At 44.5% G+C, this 13,870-nt stretch overlaps 1 protein-coding gene across 3 annotated transcripts in view; it reads right to left on the reverse strand.

The window, feature by feature from the left end:
* The window catches only part of jmjd1cb (jumonji domain containing 1Cb), a 110,837-nt gene that overhangs the window by 13,083 nt on the left and 83,884 nt on the right, over nt 1-13,870 (reverse strand). For 2 of the 3 annotated variants that reach the window (XM_034569745.1, XM_034569747.1), the window contains 11 exons: nt 13,421-13,564; nt 12,817-12,858; nt 11,133-11,403; nt 9,713-10,264; nt 9,255-9,609; nt 7,347-8,325; nt 6,950-7,147; nt 5,794-5,966; nt 4,718-4,880; nt 1,609-4,216; nt 803-1,004 (listed from right to left, as the gene is read on the reverse strand). In XM_034569745.1, the coding sequence (XP_034425636.1) occupies nt 803-1,004; nt 1,609-4,216; nt 4,718-4,880; nt 5,794-5,966; nt 6,950-7,147; nt 7,347-8,325; nt 9,255-9,609; nt 9,713-10,264; nt 11,133-11,403; nt 12,817-12,858; nt 13,421-13,564 (5,687 nt within the window). The remainder of the gene's footprint in view (nt 1-802; nt 1,005-1,608; nt 4,217-4,717; nt 4,881-5,793; nt 5,967-6,949; nt 7,148-7,346; nt 8,326-9,254; nt 9,610-9,712; nt 10,265-11,132; nt 11,404-12,816; nt 12,859-13,420; nt 13,565-13,870) is intronic. The other variant, XM_034569746.1, reaches the window with a different exon arrangement.

Below are 13,870 nucleotides of genomic sequence, written 5' to 3' on the forward strand. Positions count from 1 at the left end.
AGAGACAGACGAAGGCAGGGCATACTGCACAAGCCACGTGATTAAGGATCTATGTGTTGTCGCTTAAGCGAGAAAAAAAAAACTGTCTGTCCCTTCTCTCTCCTGTCATCTCTCTCCATTTGTGGAATTCTGTTTAGACATGCAGCATTTTAAACCAAGTGCTGACTCTCATGACAATAAACTGGAGTGAAGGGAAATGTATGACGATTCATTTAGGGGATTTATGTTCTAGAGGGGTAAGAAGGGAACAAACGAGTTCACAGCGAGTTTGAAAGATCTAGAGCAGTTGTGCCAACCCGTCTATCTGGTCGATCTTCACTGTCTATCCCCGAAACGCTCTGGACTCACTGGCTGCGGTTGTGCTGCAGACCAGCTGTGTGTCTGTTGTTCACACGGGCAGTGTTTCAGCTACTGCGGCGGAGCGGCAAGTATATCTACTGCATTTCCTTCAATACAAGTCGGATTATGTACTAAACTAAATACCAGGACACTACGGTATGAAGACGTGCATCTCCCGGTCTGTCGATAACAATCAAAGCCCCATTAGAACAAATGAATGGATTCAGAAAGTGAAATGCTGGAGTGCTTTGAAACGGGTTCGGAAAGCTTTGGAAATACATAACTTTGTGACATAGACGGATAAATATTGTGATTCACAGCAGAATAAACAGAGAAAATGATCTTTCACCTGAGTTATAATGTTTATCTGGTGAATTTATGTCACAAACATAAATGGTTGCAACACTTCCTGTATGCGTTTCAAAATAAGATAAATGAAAGGAAACAGCAGGTGAGAGCTTACCTTCTGAAATAGTAGAAACGACAGAATACAGGAGAATGTGCCTGCTCTTCTCCCTTCTTGCTGCGGATCACCCTGCACTCCCGACACTTCTGCAGGTTGGGTCCAATTTCTGAACATGAGTCATCCTGCAGGAAAGACTCTCCTGTCTGCTTCAGCTTCTTTACCTTCCTCCAATCCTTCAGCACAGAGCGGGGGATGCCATCTGTGAATGGGACACATTATGCAGTCATTAACAGTACCTACGGTTTATCATGAGATAATACAGTTTTTTTTAAACCTGGAAAAATAAACAGTAACTGGCTTTGAATAGCCAAAAGTTTTTTCATTCACATAGAGGACATAGACAATTCAGAGGTATTAGCTATGTCCACATTATGACCCCTGCATCAGCCCCAGTTGTTAGAGCCTGGTGACTTCTTATTATCAATATATCCCATGTGCAACAACAATGACTGTATCCTATAAAGTACTGTGTCTATCACAAATACATCTGACTCCTCTGAGCCATAGAGCTCAATTGTTGTATAAACCTATCAAACACATCAGTGAGTCACACATTACGCTGAATGGGATGTACCGTCATCACCATGAACACACGGACTGCAGTTTATATTGGTCTCATACACATGCATGTCCTGCTGCCCTAAATCTCAACTAGATTACTGCATGTAGATTAATCTGCCACAGAAAATAGTCCCAAACAGAATATCAGAAGCCCAATCCTTTGACTTCCACTACTGTTTTTAAACTTGCTGCCTGGAAGTTCTTTAGAAAAGTACTGGAGTGAATATCTATACAAGACTTACTGCTGCTGGCCAGTTTGAGTTTGGTCTTCTCCCGGGCTGATCTGAAGATACCATTAGGCTTCACGTCATCTTCCTCCTTTTCATTGTCTCCTTTCCTCTTGGCCATGTCATTCTGCTTCTTCTTGTAGGTGGGTTTAGGCTGACGTTTGGCTCGGCCCTCCATCTTGCTCTCACTGGTGTCAGAGTCATCTCCTCCACTCTCTGAACCGGACTCGTATGACCGTTTGTTACCTCGCCTTGATAAAGGAGCTGGTTTTCTTTCCTCCCCAGCTCCTCCTCCTGCTGCTGCAGCTGCCATCTTCTCCTCTGCCTGCCTCTCTCTCTCACCTTTGCTTACAATGTCCTTGCTCATTTCCACCTCACTGGAGGTGGAGGCGCTGAGATTTACTGTACAGGGTTTGATAATTTCTGACATGGCTGTGGTGTTACTTGTGTTACTTGTGCTGGTGGTGGTGATGGTGGTGATGGTGGTGGTGGTAGTGCTTGGCAGTTTCTCTGGTTTAGCACTAGTGGAAGTTGTTGTAGCAGTTGTATTCCTATCCTCCTCCGAGTGGCGGGTTAACCAGGCTTTCTTCAGCTTGTGGTAGTTACTGGACTGGCCACTGCTTGTTGAGGCTGATCCTGAGCACTGGTTGTTGGGCAGGGGACTGGACTTGCCTGGTGTAGTGCTGCCACTTGCTGAGCTGCTGCTACTGCTGTCAACTGATAATGATGAGGCTTGGCTTGAGGAGGGTGGAGGCGGGGAGCTGTGAATGCGAGCTTTGTCAATTGAATCCACAGACAGGGAAGGGTTTCCAGTTGTGATGGATGTGAGAGCAGTTGAGAAGTTGTTCCTGGACTGAGCGGCAGCTAGGGCAGCTTTGTGCTTCTTGAGATGGACAAAGGAGGAGGATAAAGGCTGACCGGAGCCAAAAATTGAGCTAGGTGTTGGTGTGAGGCTTGGACTGGGTTGGGGTGTCCCTGCTGGACTAGGGGGAGGCAATGACCCCCCTGGAGATGTGGTACGCGAGATAAAGCCCTCCTGGTGCTCTCCTGGTCCTGAGTGACCCAGCACCCAGCCACCAATGCTAGTTTTATGGGCTGTAATCTCGTCCCGGGCTGAAACCGAGTAACCTAGCTCATGGGTGGCTGCACCAGATTTATTCTGAATGCCAAAAGTTGATGAAGCTGAAACAACAGTTCTACACAAAGAGTTTGTGGTACTGCCTCCCATAATTCCCTGCATACCACACACAGAGTTCCTTTTATACTGGACACACATGTCATCCATATTTGAGTTGGATTGGATAACCCTGCCAGCTCCAAGTTCTCTAATACTCTCCCCTAACCTAGGACATTCCCCCTGAAACTTGGAAGGGTAAAACCTCCCATGGGGGAGATCCTGATGGATCACACCACCAGATTTGTTAGCACCAATAAGACTGTCGTACTTAATGGATGTCGATGGACGTACAATGACTGATGCCATTGCAGCTTGGGGCTTGCCCCTCGACATTCCTTTTTCTCCAGGGTACACTCCTCTTTCCTGAATCATCTCTCCAACTCTCCAGCCATCTGTTGATGGAGTCATAATCTCCCCACTTATGACAGAGGCTACAGAGGTGATGGCGGCAGCGTTTCCATGACCTTTGACGTCCCTGAGTTCTGGCAGCAGTGTGGGAGGTTTCTGCTGCTCTGCTGATGTTTTGCTACCAGTTGCCACTAAGCTAACTGGCTGGATGGGTGTGAGGGTTGGTGGAGACAGGCGTCCACCATAACCAGCTCTCTCCCGTTCTTTCTCCCTTTCCTTCTCTCGCTCCCTCTCTCGCTCTGCAGCCTCTTTTCGTTCCAGCGCGTGTTGTGTGGGGGGATGGAAGACAGGTGCTCGGTGGAGCGATGGCATTGCCCTGAGCTGGTGTTGCTGCTGCTGCTGCTGCTGCTGCTGTTGGTGGTGATGGTGGTGATGATGATGGTGATTAGGGGCTGTAGAGGAAAGCGTAGAAGAGGAGGGAGGAGAAATGGCAGGGCTTCGGCGTTCGATCCTCTCTATACCTGTGTGGTGCTGATGTTGCTGTTGGACTAGTGTTACCTGCTGGCTAAGCTGCTCAGTGATTTTCCCTGCTAAACCTTCTCCTCCCTCTGGCTGGTGCTTAATAAGAGGAGGGGGCTTGGACAGGGAGATTTTAGAGCTGTGGCTGCCCAGGGACAGAGCTCCCTGGCTGGGCACAGCAGCCCCAATACTGGCAACAACCCCTGGAGCTACAACCGGTAGTTTCTCATAATAAGAGCTGAGCTCTTTGGAGGAGTACAGTCTTGGAGGCTCATTAACTACACTGTTGGACAGTGTGGTGAAATAGTTGCTCTTTTCTGATTGGATGATGTGGGGATGGGCGTGGCTGGCCTTGGGGCTGGGGGAGGTGAGAGCTGGTATTCGGACAGGGAAGGCAGAATCTCTGCTTCTCTCTCTCTCTCTCTCTCTGTCTCTGTCTCTGTCTCTGTCCCTGTCCATCCCAGGGTCACTGCAGCGCTGAATCTTAGCAGTGAAGGGAGCGACTTCAATGCTCTCTTTCAGGATTTGCCGATTCTCCTCTTTGTACTTACTGGCTCTGTCTGCTGCCTGAGCTGTATCCTGGGAGAGAAAATACAAACACTGTTAAGGCGTGTATTTCTAACTTTCAAACAGAAATACTGCATCTCGCCTTCTACATTTTGAGGTAACATGGTTTACATGTAGGCAAAAGTATGGTGCTGAGCGTTCTTTGGCAATGTAATAAATATACTACTGTTCAAAAGACAACAACATTTGGTGCAGTAGTGCTGTGCCCATTCTAAACCTGCCTGTTTTTAATGCTCTGATCTCTTAGCCTGTGGTAATGCTCTGGGGCTACTTCAGAATTATTCCTCATTAGTGAGTTCTCCTCAAACAGTTCTACAATATACTGTCACTTTTTGTTGTTTGTGTGTTGGACGTTGTGTGCAGAGCTTTTTATAAACAGTTATGTAGAACAATTTCACACATCTGAACAATTTCACACATCTGAACATGCTGTGCAATGTGTATAAGTGCTAATATGATGACTGCTACTCATAGAAACAATGAAGTTTCTCATAAAGTCAAAGGGCAATTCACCTGTGTATTTGCCAGGCGAGCCTTGCTAAGGGGGTCTAGGTAGATGCGGTGTAAATGGACATCTTTCCCTGTGGGGGTGCGACTCCTGTCCGTCTGCTCCTGTTTCAGCTGGGCAAACGTCAAAGTCCTGATTGGGTCCACATAGCCTTTCTTATCCAAATCTCTGCATAAACAAAAGTCAACAATATTTACCAAGTCATTAGTTTCCCCGTTAAATTTCAGGCAAGATTTGTATGTTGTCATAAGTTGCACCACTGTGGTTTGTTCATGCTTTCCTTCTTGCCTTTCTTGTTATGATAAAAGTATTTTATTTTATTAACATATAAAATAAGATGAAACAGCTGTATTTCACTACATCTCATAAATGCCAACAGTTAAAACACAAATCTGTGTTCAAGCAGCCCACTACAGTCAATCTAAACCAACAAAAAATGACTACAAATGATTACTGTGGATGTGTGACAGTCCAAATACACTTGGGTAACAGGCAGAGTATTGAGGTATTGCTGCCTGTTCAGCAGTTTTAATGAGCATGACATAATTAGGCTAATGAGACAGACAAGTGATGTGTGATGTGTTTCCTCAGTGATGCTGTGTGTTTGTGTGTATGGGTATTCAGTGGCGTCTAAATTATGTAAACGGCGGTTACATAAGGGGAGCACAAGCTGCTGAATGAACAGCGGTCTGTCTGAACTGCTTTAATATTGGATTAGTGCCACTTCACTTCATCTGACTGACCTGGCATTGGTTGTCTGCCTCTCAGGGCTAATGTTGAGCTTTACTATGGAAAAGGGCAGGCTGTTCAAATGTCCAACGCAAACATTCTCCTGTGGCATTTCTTTCAGTCCAACTCTAAAGAGCTGAAATAAACTGCAGACAAAAGGGATGCCTCGTGCTCCCACTCACTCCACTCGCACACAAAAGAGCTTCACCAACTAGCTTCTAGTCCAGCTGGGCTGATCATGATCTAATGTTATGAATGTGGGAAGTAATGGTTGTGCACATGTTGAATAGTTTCATGGAACTCCTCCATTAACTCGTACATCCTCAGCTGAAGCCAATCCAGGACTACTTACTCTTTGTGAATATCCATACTGGTCTTTGAAAGTGGAGGGCTTGCGTGTGTGTTCATCTTGATGGAGTGGCGGTTTGCGTCAGCACTTGCTGGCCTGACAGGAATGTGGCTCAGCATACCCAGACCATCACCAGTGCTACCAGCAGCCTGGTGCAGCCACGGACTGGATGTGTTCTGCACAGACAAAAACACACGCACACACAGACACAACATCATTAAAATAATGAACCTGAATGTGAAATCTTCAGTCAGAAAATGTGGTCATAAATGTCATAATACATAAAAACCTGGAATGTGTAAACACACACAGTTAACCTAATGTACTTAGACCTAAATGGTCAATAAACAACATAGTCCTAAGCCATGGACACTCAGTTCTAATTAGTTGGTATGTGTGGATTCAGACAAACACACAAGCACGTCGTCCTCACTATTTACAGACACTGAAAGCTGAGCAGTAAAAGGTCGCTGTCTATCTATTATTTTCTATTGTTATTACATGGACGTAACACATATCAAATACAGGGGGCTGATGGAGGCGACTCTACATTCCAACCAATTAAAAGGGACAGTCCTACAGAGCAATCTCCACAGACAGAACAACCCCTTGCACACTGTGTGTTATAATGAACTAAGAAGACATTTGAAGAATAACAGTTTGAAGCCCTAAATTCATATAAAGTAAAGTTTTCTTTGAATATCCAACAAAAAGAGTTCTACCCCACAGATTCAGTTAATTCTGTGTCAGTGTAGCAATTTCACACGGTGACACTTAACTGTCAACATCAAGTGTTCTGATTCCCAGCTTAGAAAGGCAGCTTTTGTTTGTGTTGGCATATTTGGTTTGAGCAAATAGAAGCTGTGTGATAACTTAACAAAATAGCTCTTCCCTGTCAGGCGGACAGAATCTGGGTCTGCAGTCTGTTGAATTTTGGGTCCTTTGAAGCCAGTGTCTTCATGAGCACATTTAGAATAAACACTTTGACATCTTAAAGCTGTCACATCAGTACATTAGTATGAAGCAAAATCCCATACAGCTTTCATGTATAAAAACAATTGAAAGGGTGCTATATTAATCAGTTTTACAATGTACTCTAACAAGGCCCAGCAACATCTTAGTTGGTATTTTCCATCTAGGCAAATATAAATACACCTACCCTCCTGAGAGAGGCCTCAGAATTCACGCCGACAGGATTTTCAGGGTGGACCCACTTAGCTGTGGGGGGCAGGCTGAGTCCTGGGGGGTAGGAGGTTGGTGTTCCATTGGGGTACTGCCAGAGGATGGGGTACAGGCCCAGCCCTGCTGCCCCTCCGTGAGCCTGGGCTAGTAGATGGGGTGGAGGGGGGCCCTGACTCTGAAAACAAAAACACTGTTTAGGTTAACATTTTGAGGAGATGGTGTAAATAATGTTAGGTTGGATAAATCAGGAGGGGAAGAAACATTACTTTCCTCCCTTCTCCAACCTCCCCCCACCTCAACCACCAGAACTAATATTTACATCACAATCCTTCCTAGCCCAGTTTAAAACAATCTGTAGGTATCTGAAGTCACACCTGTAGGAACTGCTGCTGGTGTGCCGCTGACGGATGAGGTAGTCCGAGGTGACCCAAACCACCAGGGGAGTCGAGCCGTGGGTGGCCCCCGAGGAGAGATGCTGTGGGCGGAGGCATGGCTGAGAGCACCCCAGGGGGTAAAAGGTGGGGATGAGGTAGGGCAGAGGTGTGCGAAGCAGAAAGGAGGTGGGAGGTGGCATGGGGGTGGGATGCAGGGGTGAGGCAGGGGGGGTGGGGGGACGGGGAGTGCAGGGTGTGCAGGTGGGGATGGAGATAGGCTGCCACGTGGTTGGAAGAGAGTGATGCGGCAACAGAGTTCTCTGCGTCAGAGCGGACCAGTGCTGGGTCCCTGTAAACGGTGAAGGTTTCGTTCTTATCGATGATCAGAGGACTCTTGGAGCTGCTGCTGCTCATACAGACCCCAACCGACTCGGGCCGTGCCGGCACCGGCTTGAAACATGACCGTAGAGGTTCTGCTGTTTCTAATTTAGCGGACAAACGGCCTGTCGGAGGAGGTGATGTATCAGGGTACCTTGGTATTTTGTGTTTGGAGACCTCTGGAGAGGTGTTGGGTTTAGGTCTGGAGATCTCCAGCAGGCCTGGGTGGGACCTAGTTTTGAGGTGTTCAGTTGGGTTAGTGTTGGGATAGGGGTGGCTCTGAGAGTTGTTGGGGTGCTGGGGTTTCTGTTTCAGAGAGTCAAGCTGAGGCGTGCTGGGGTTGGGGCTAGGACTCATTTTGGGTTTGGCTATTTCAGAGGGGGGGACTGTGTTCATCTTGTGGGGGTTTGGTTGTTGCTGTGGATGTTTTCTAGTCTCTTCAGATGAAGGGCTCTTAATGCCAGGTTGGATAGATGGGTAGTGCTGCTGTGTGTGCTGCTGATGATGCTGCTGTTGTTGATGAGGATGAAGATGATGATGAGGAAGGACAGTTTTCTCCTTCTCCACCAGCACCACACTCTCAGCCATCGATGTGACAGGCCTGAAAAGAATAAAAAAAGGAACCAGTATTTAACTTGTGAAAATGACAGGATTACACAGATTACCTTCACTCTCTATAATAACTAGGGGAAACTAAACAGTTCTAGTAGTTGTATTCAGATATTTTGTAACATAATCACAAAGGAATGAATCTACAAATGTCCAAGTGAGAGGTTTCGGTCTTTCACCAGAGTTTGTCCGGCTAGCCCCCTAGTAAAAACTCGACATAATGTCCAAAATGAGCCGATGTGAGAGCACAGTAGGAGATCCTCTTGAGGATTCACTGCGAGTGAGTGTGTTGATAACATTTCTAACGCACGACAAGGGCAAAAACAATACAAATATCTCAGGATGAAAAAGTGGTATCATCGAGTAGGAGACAAAGACGAAGATGTCAAGAGAGTTTTTGGTGATAAGGGCTGATGCTGGTTTGGATGTACAGTAAACAAAAACTGCCTGTTGCACCACCCCTCACCTGAACACTCTGGAAATGTCAGTGTTGTTGTGAACAGGTCTGAGCAGAGAACCTCCTGCTGCGTTCTACATATGTGAAAAGCACACACTGAAAAAATCCAGACCCACTTGTGTGCACATTCTCAAGGATTTCATGTCTGTCTGCATAAAACTTAAATGTTACAGAAATAGAAAGCTTGCTGTTGTGACTTTCATGTGAAGTCAACAGGGTGCTTATTTAGACAATATATAAATATCTAAAACAAACTCTGATTACCTGCATAACCTGTGACATATTTGATATTGGAAGGAACTTTTACAGAGACCCGATGGTCTATTTAATAACCACATCTGCCACCTACTCATCACATCAGGACATTCAAAATGCAGAATGTTGTAATATTCACCTATCGTCAAGAAATACACTTTTTAACTTGTATGAATAAAGTTCTTTGAATTTAATAGAATTTTTCTCACCTGATAACCTCAGAGGGAGCAAACTCTATCTTATTTCCTAAAGTCCTGGCTGCTGTTAAGCTATTTCCCATAATGCCTTGCTGCTGCTGCTGTTGCTGCATGGGAGGCTCAACATCGGTCCGGCGGCCTCCTTCTGATGGTGAGGGAGAAGGTGGAATAGGAGGTGAGGAGACTGGGGAGGGGTTGAGGGCGAGGTAAGGTGATAGGGCCGTGGACTCGGCCTTCTGCGAGGCGAGCAGCGCCGACACTGCCTCTGAGCTCTCACGGTGCACCGTGGCCTGGGCATCATCTGTGATGTCGATCACATTGCTGCTCTGGAGGTTGGATGAGGACGGGGTCTGGGATCGAGGAGACGCTAAAAAGTGAAAAAAAGATGAATTAAAAAAAATGAATAAAAATGCTACAGTTACTCAGAACTGTCACATATACAACAGTTACCATGCATGATCTGAAAGTACCTTTCACAGTGTTTTTGCTGCTCTCCACGATGCCAACCTGGATGGTCTCAGGCATCACACACTGTTGTCGGGGAGACTGGGTGATCTGCGTTACCGCTACCAATTCCTCCACCTCCTTCATTACAATTTTTCCCGTTTCCTTAAGCACACCCTTCTTGCTTTCGTCTGGTGCTTGAAGCTCCACCCATGGAGACAAGCGACCGATGAGAGACGAGGAATTGTTAATTTTGGCGCCCTGAATTAGTGGCTTCTCGTCTTCCTCCATTTTGGAAACGGCACTTGGTTTTACATCACTGCTGCGAGTCTTAAGTTCATTCTCAGAGTTTGGCTCTGAGGAGGAGGAGGAAGAGGACGAAGAGGATGACGAGGACGATGAGGAGGAAGAGGAGCATGAGGAGTGGGCGGTTCTTTTGTTGTGTGGGTTTTCTGAGTCACTACTCTCTGATAGATCAGACGTCATATCAGTCTTCAGTCTCTTTAAACCCGCCTTTTTCTCATCCTCCTCGCCCTTCCTACGTTTGCTCACCGCCTGCTTCACCTTGGACTTGGAGTCTGGACAAATGATCAGAAAAAGGTTTGATTATTCTTTACTCCAAATACCTGATATCCCTCAAATGGATTCCTGCAGTAAACTGAATATTATCTTGGTTATTAGTTATATTATTGCCTTGTGGAAACTTCCATTTCCCCCTGTGATTACTGACAACTAGTGATAATGATGTAATGTAAGGGAATACTTAACTCTTAATAATAAAGTAAGGACAAAAAAAGTAGGAACAATGAATAAAAATCACAATATGGCCAAGTGCAATACCCAAATCGAAGGAGCATACATTTTTTGCAAACACATCTTTATAAATTAAGTTGTGCGGTGTCTACAAATCATATTCTCGAAGGGACCATGTTTGTTTGGTACAGACCGCAGTGAAAAACAATCATTCTTATATATTTTCCCCCCAGAGACAATAAAATTAAAAAAATTCCCACTAAAATCGGGATTTATATATATATATATAATATCTGTTTAAAAAATTATGGTTTGTATCAGATTTGTTTTGGGTATTCTTCGGCCCTACTTCTTCTTACCACTGGCATAATAATTATTTTTAATAATATATATAAATATATATTACTAATATATATTATAATTCTTGCAACAATGTTCACATGGTAATTATGTAACAAAATCTAATTTTATTATATGTAGATTTTTTTGATGTTCCACGTTTTATACAATTTTAATTAACCACAATGAATAAAAATAAACAAAAATCTAAATGTTATTATAATTAGACAGACAGCAGGAAGGAGGCATGGCAGAAAGCATAAAAATGGCACTACTGCCACCACATACCCTCACATCAGTATACATAATCATTCTATCTAAAAATGTACAGTGTTTGATGGTGACTGTCCTCACCTCTGCCAGTTGTCTCCTCTCTCCTGTCCTTGTCTTCCTCTGGAACGCTGCTGTCTGAGCCTTTCCTCCTGGAGGAGCGAGAGTTACGCTGCTCCCTCTGCTCCCGTGCACTGCCGCCAGGTGAGTGGTTTGATTGGCTGGCTGGTTGTTGGCTTTGCTGTGATTGGCTGTGCTGCTGGGAGGCCAATGTCCCCTGGGAAACTTTGGGGTTGGGGCCTGATGAGTTCATAACGGGGCGGGGGCTGTTGGCTTGGGCTCGCGTATAATGACTCTGTGAGACAAAAAGAATTCAAATGTCAAAATATGCAGACAAACATACTGACCAAAATGATAACTTACATTAAGACACTTTACATCATAAGACTTTATATTATTATGGAGAGAAAGCCAACAGTTGTGACTGCTGTGTAGTTATTGATAACACCATTGTGGCTATGGTTTAGTCATAACAATCAGTCTGACAGTGCTAAAAACTGTTACACAACTGTTCCTGGTCACTCTCTCCTTCCTCCTCCCCTATTTCTCTCCTCTCAACCCAACCAGTTGAGGCAGAGGGAAGTGACTGTATTTTAAGAGACAACAACCTCATGAATATCTCCATTGATGTTGTCTGATGTGTGGGTAGGAGCTGTATGAAGTAAAGGGAGCAATGAATGAGTAGTACCGACAGACTGTGGAAGTTCTGCTGAAGGGAAAGCAAAGGAAGCCACACTCTATCTTTTTTAAAGTTAAATGAATTAACTTAAATTTATGTCATTACTTCTGTAATGATTCCAGATATGTCAAGTACAAATCTTGACCAAGTCACCTACAAGACAAGGTATTTTGTCATTTCATGTAGCTGTTAACCTTGTGAAGGGGAGAATGATGTGTAAAGACTGCAGGACTTGATGATGTTGTATCACAAGGAGGGACATGGTTAGGTCAGGCTCTGAGTACACATAGAGGACAACAGCCTTCCTGCCTCTAGCTGAGAGAAGGTCAGCATGCCACTCTGATTAATTACTGTCCCGTGCTCCTGACCCTGTCTGGGACATGCGCAGGATAAACTGTTAAATGAGCCCATGACTGTGACTTTGGCAATTGCCCAGATGGAGCTTACACTGGGATAAATAATGCATAGTAGCTACCTGGGCAGAGGAATTGAATGTTATGGGCTATTCCAAAAAGTCCAGAAAATCCAGTACAGTGATGTAAGTTCCTGATCAACTCTGTGCGATTAGATTTTGATTGTTTGATCATTATTTTTTCGAAAGGTAAAGCAGCATTTTCTGTATTTGTGATCTTAACATTTTCACACTGAACATTTTATTGCACTGGGCTTTTGAAGCAGATGGATACACTCACAGATATAAGAGCAGCAAAGATGTCACTGCCACACCCATCATCACAGCTAGAGTGGTCTAGTTTGAGAACTTGTGACCACACCCCACATTGATGTAATAGCCCGACAGCCGTACTACGCTAACACAGAGGGTGCAGCAAAGAGAGACAATGCAGTAACTACAAGATGACAGTGCAGGCAGGAGATTTGCCCGGGGTGTACTTACTCTTTTGAATTTATATTTATATTTCAGTTAAAACGACTTTTCCTTGTCTTCATCTTAGCTTACTGTGGAAAACGTGGGTATGGATAGCGTGTTTGGGGATAAGGATGTGTGTATGGGTGGGGGGTTGGGTGTACCTGATTGTTGCCAGTGGTCCCACCAGGTCTCCCTCCTGTCATCTGTCAAGTGTTAAGAAACAGATTAATACAAAGAAAATGTGGGGCAAGGACATAGTTTGTCAATGACTGCGGAACCAGAAAGGATTGAGCAATGGACTGTTTCAGCAATTAGCTTTTCATAAACAGTAAATCTTATCATTTCTGATCAAAGAATAACAAACTCTCACTACTGTCCTACTGATATTTGCTCACTTGAAGAGCACAAACAAATGAAATGAGCGGATTGGTAACCAGTACAACAGTTTATGTCTCTGTCTGTTGACTGTAAATGTAAAGCTGAAGCAAAAAGGAAATGAAAAATTGAAATACAGTGGAGTTCTCCTGGTCTGAAGCTGTGCTTTATGGACCCTCCACTCTGTATTGTATCATGTTGGCCGTAGATTAAGCTACAGTGCACTGGCACTATGTACTTACTGTGATCATATTTATGCACTTTGGTCAGTTAAATAGGTTTGTATTTTATGTGTTCATACTCTTCATCAGCTGACAGCTAATGCTAGAAAGCTTTCACAGTAGTCCACATACGCTGTTGTGTGTGTATTGCATGCAAGTGTGTACTCACATGGGCAGAGTTGTTGTTCTGACTGGATCGTGACCTTCGTCTGGAGGTGATGCCGATGTTTTCTCCTTTCAGCAGAGAGTGGACCACGTCATCCAGAAAGGTCATCTGGATCATGGATGGATCCACGTTCTGAGGCTCTAGCACCTGAACACATATCAGATTCACTTTACACTGTCCATGTGTGAAAGTATGTTGAGCAGTTGAGATTTCGGCACAGAAAGTTATAGCATATGTATTTCTGCAAGAAGACTAAAACTAAATATTATTGTAAAGTTTGTGATTTCTTTAAAAGTCTTATTATATGACCTTTATATGTCGGTGGAATTACACAGTGTAGCTCTGACCAGTAAAGCCATATCCATTCCTCACAAGTTGATTTAGCTGTTTTGACTTGTTGCCCAAAAAAGGCAGCATCTAGGCTTTCTGTAACAGTATGTATCTGAAAGTAAT

This window comes from Hippoglossus hippoglossus, chromosome 19 (genome assembly GCF_009819705.1).
Source record: "Hippoglossus hippoglossus isolate fHipHip1 chromosome 19, fHipHip1.pri, whole genome shotgun sequence".
Lineage (NCBI taxonomy): Eukaryota > Metazoa > Chordata > Actinopteri > Pleuronectiformes > Pleuronectidae > Hippoglossus > Hippoglossus hippoglossus.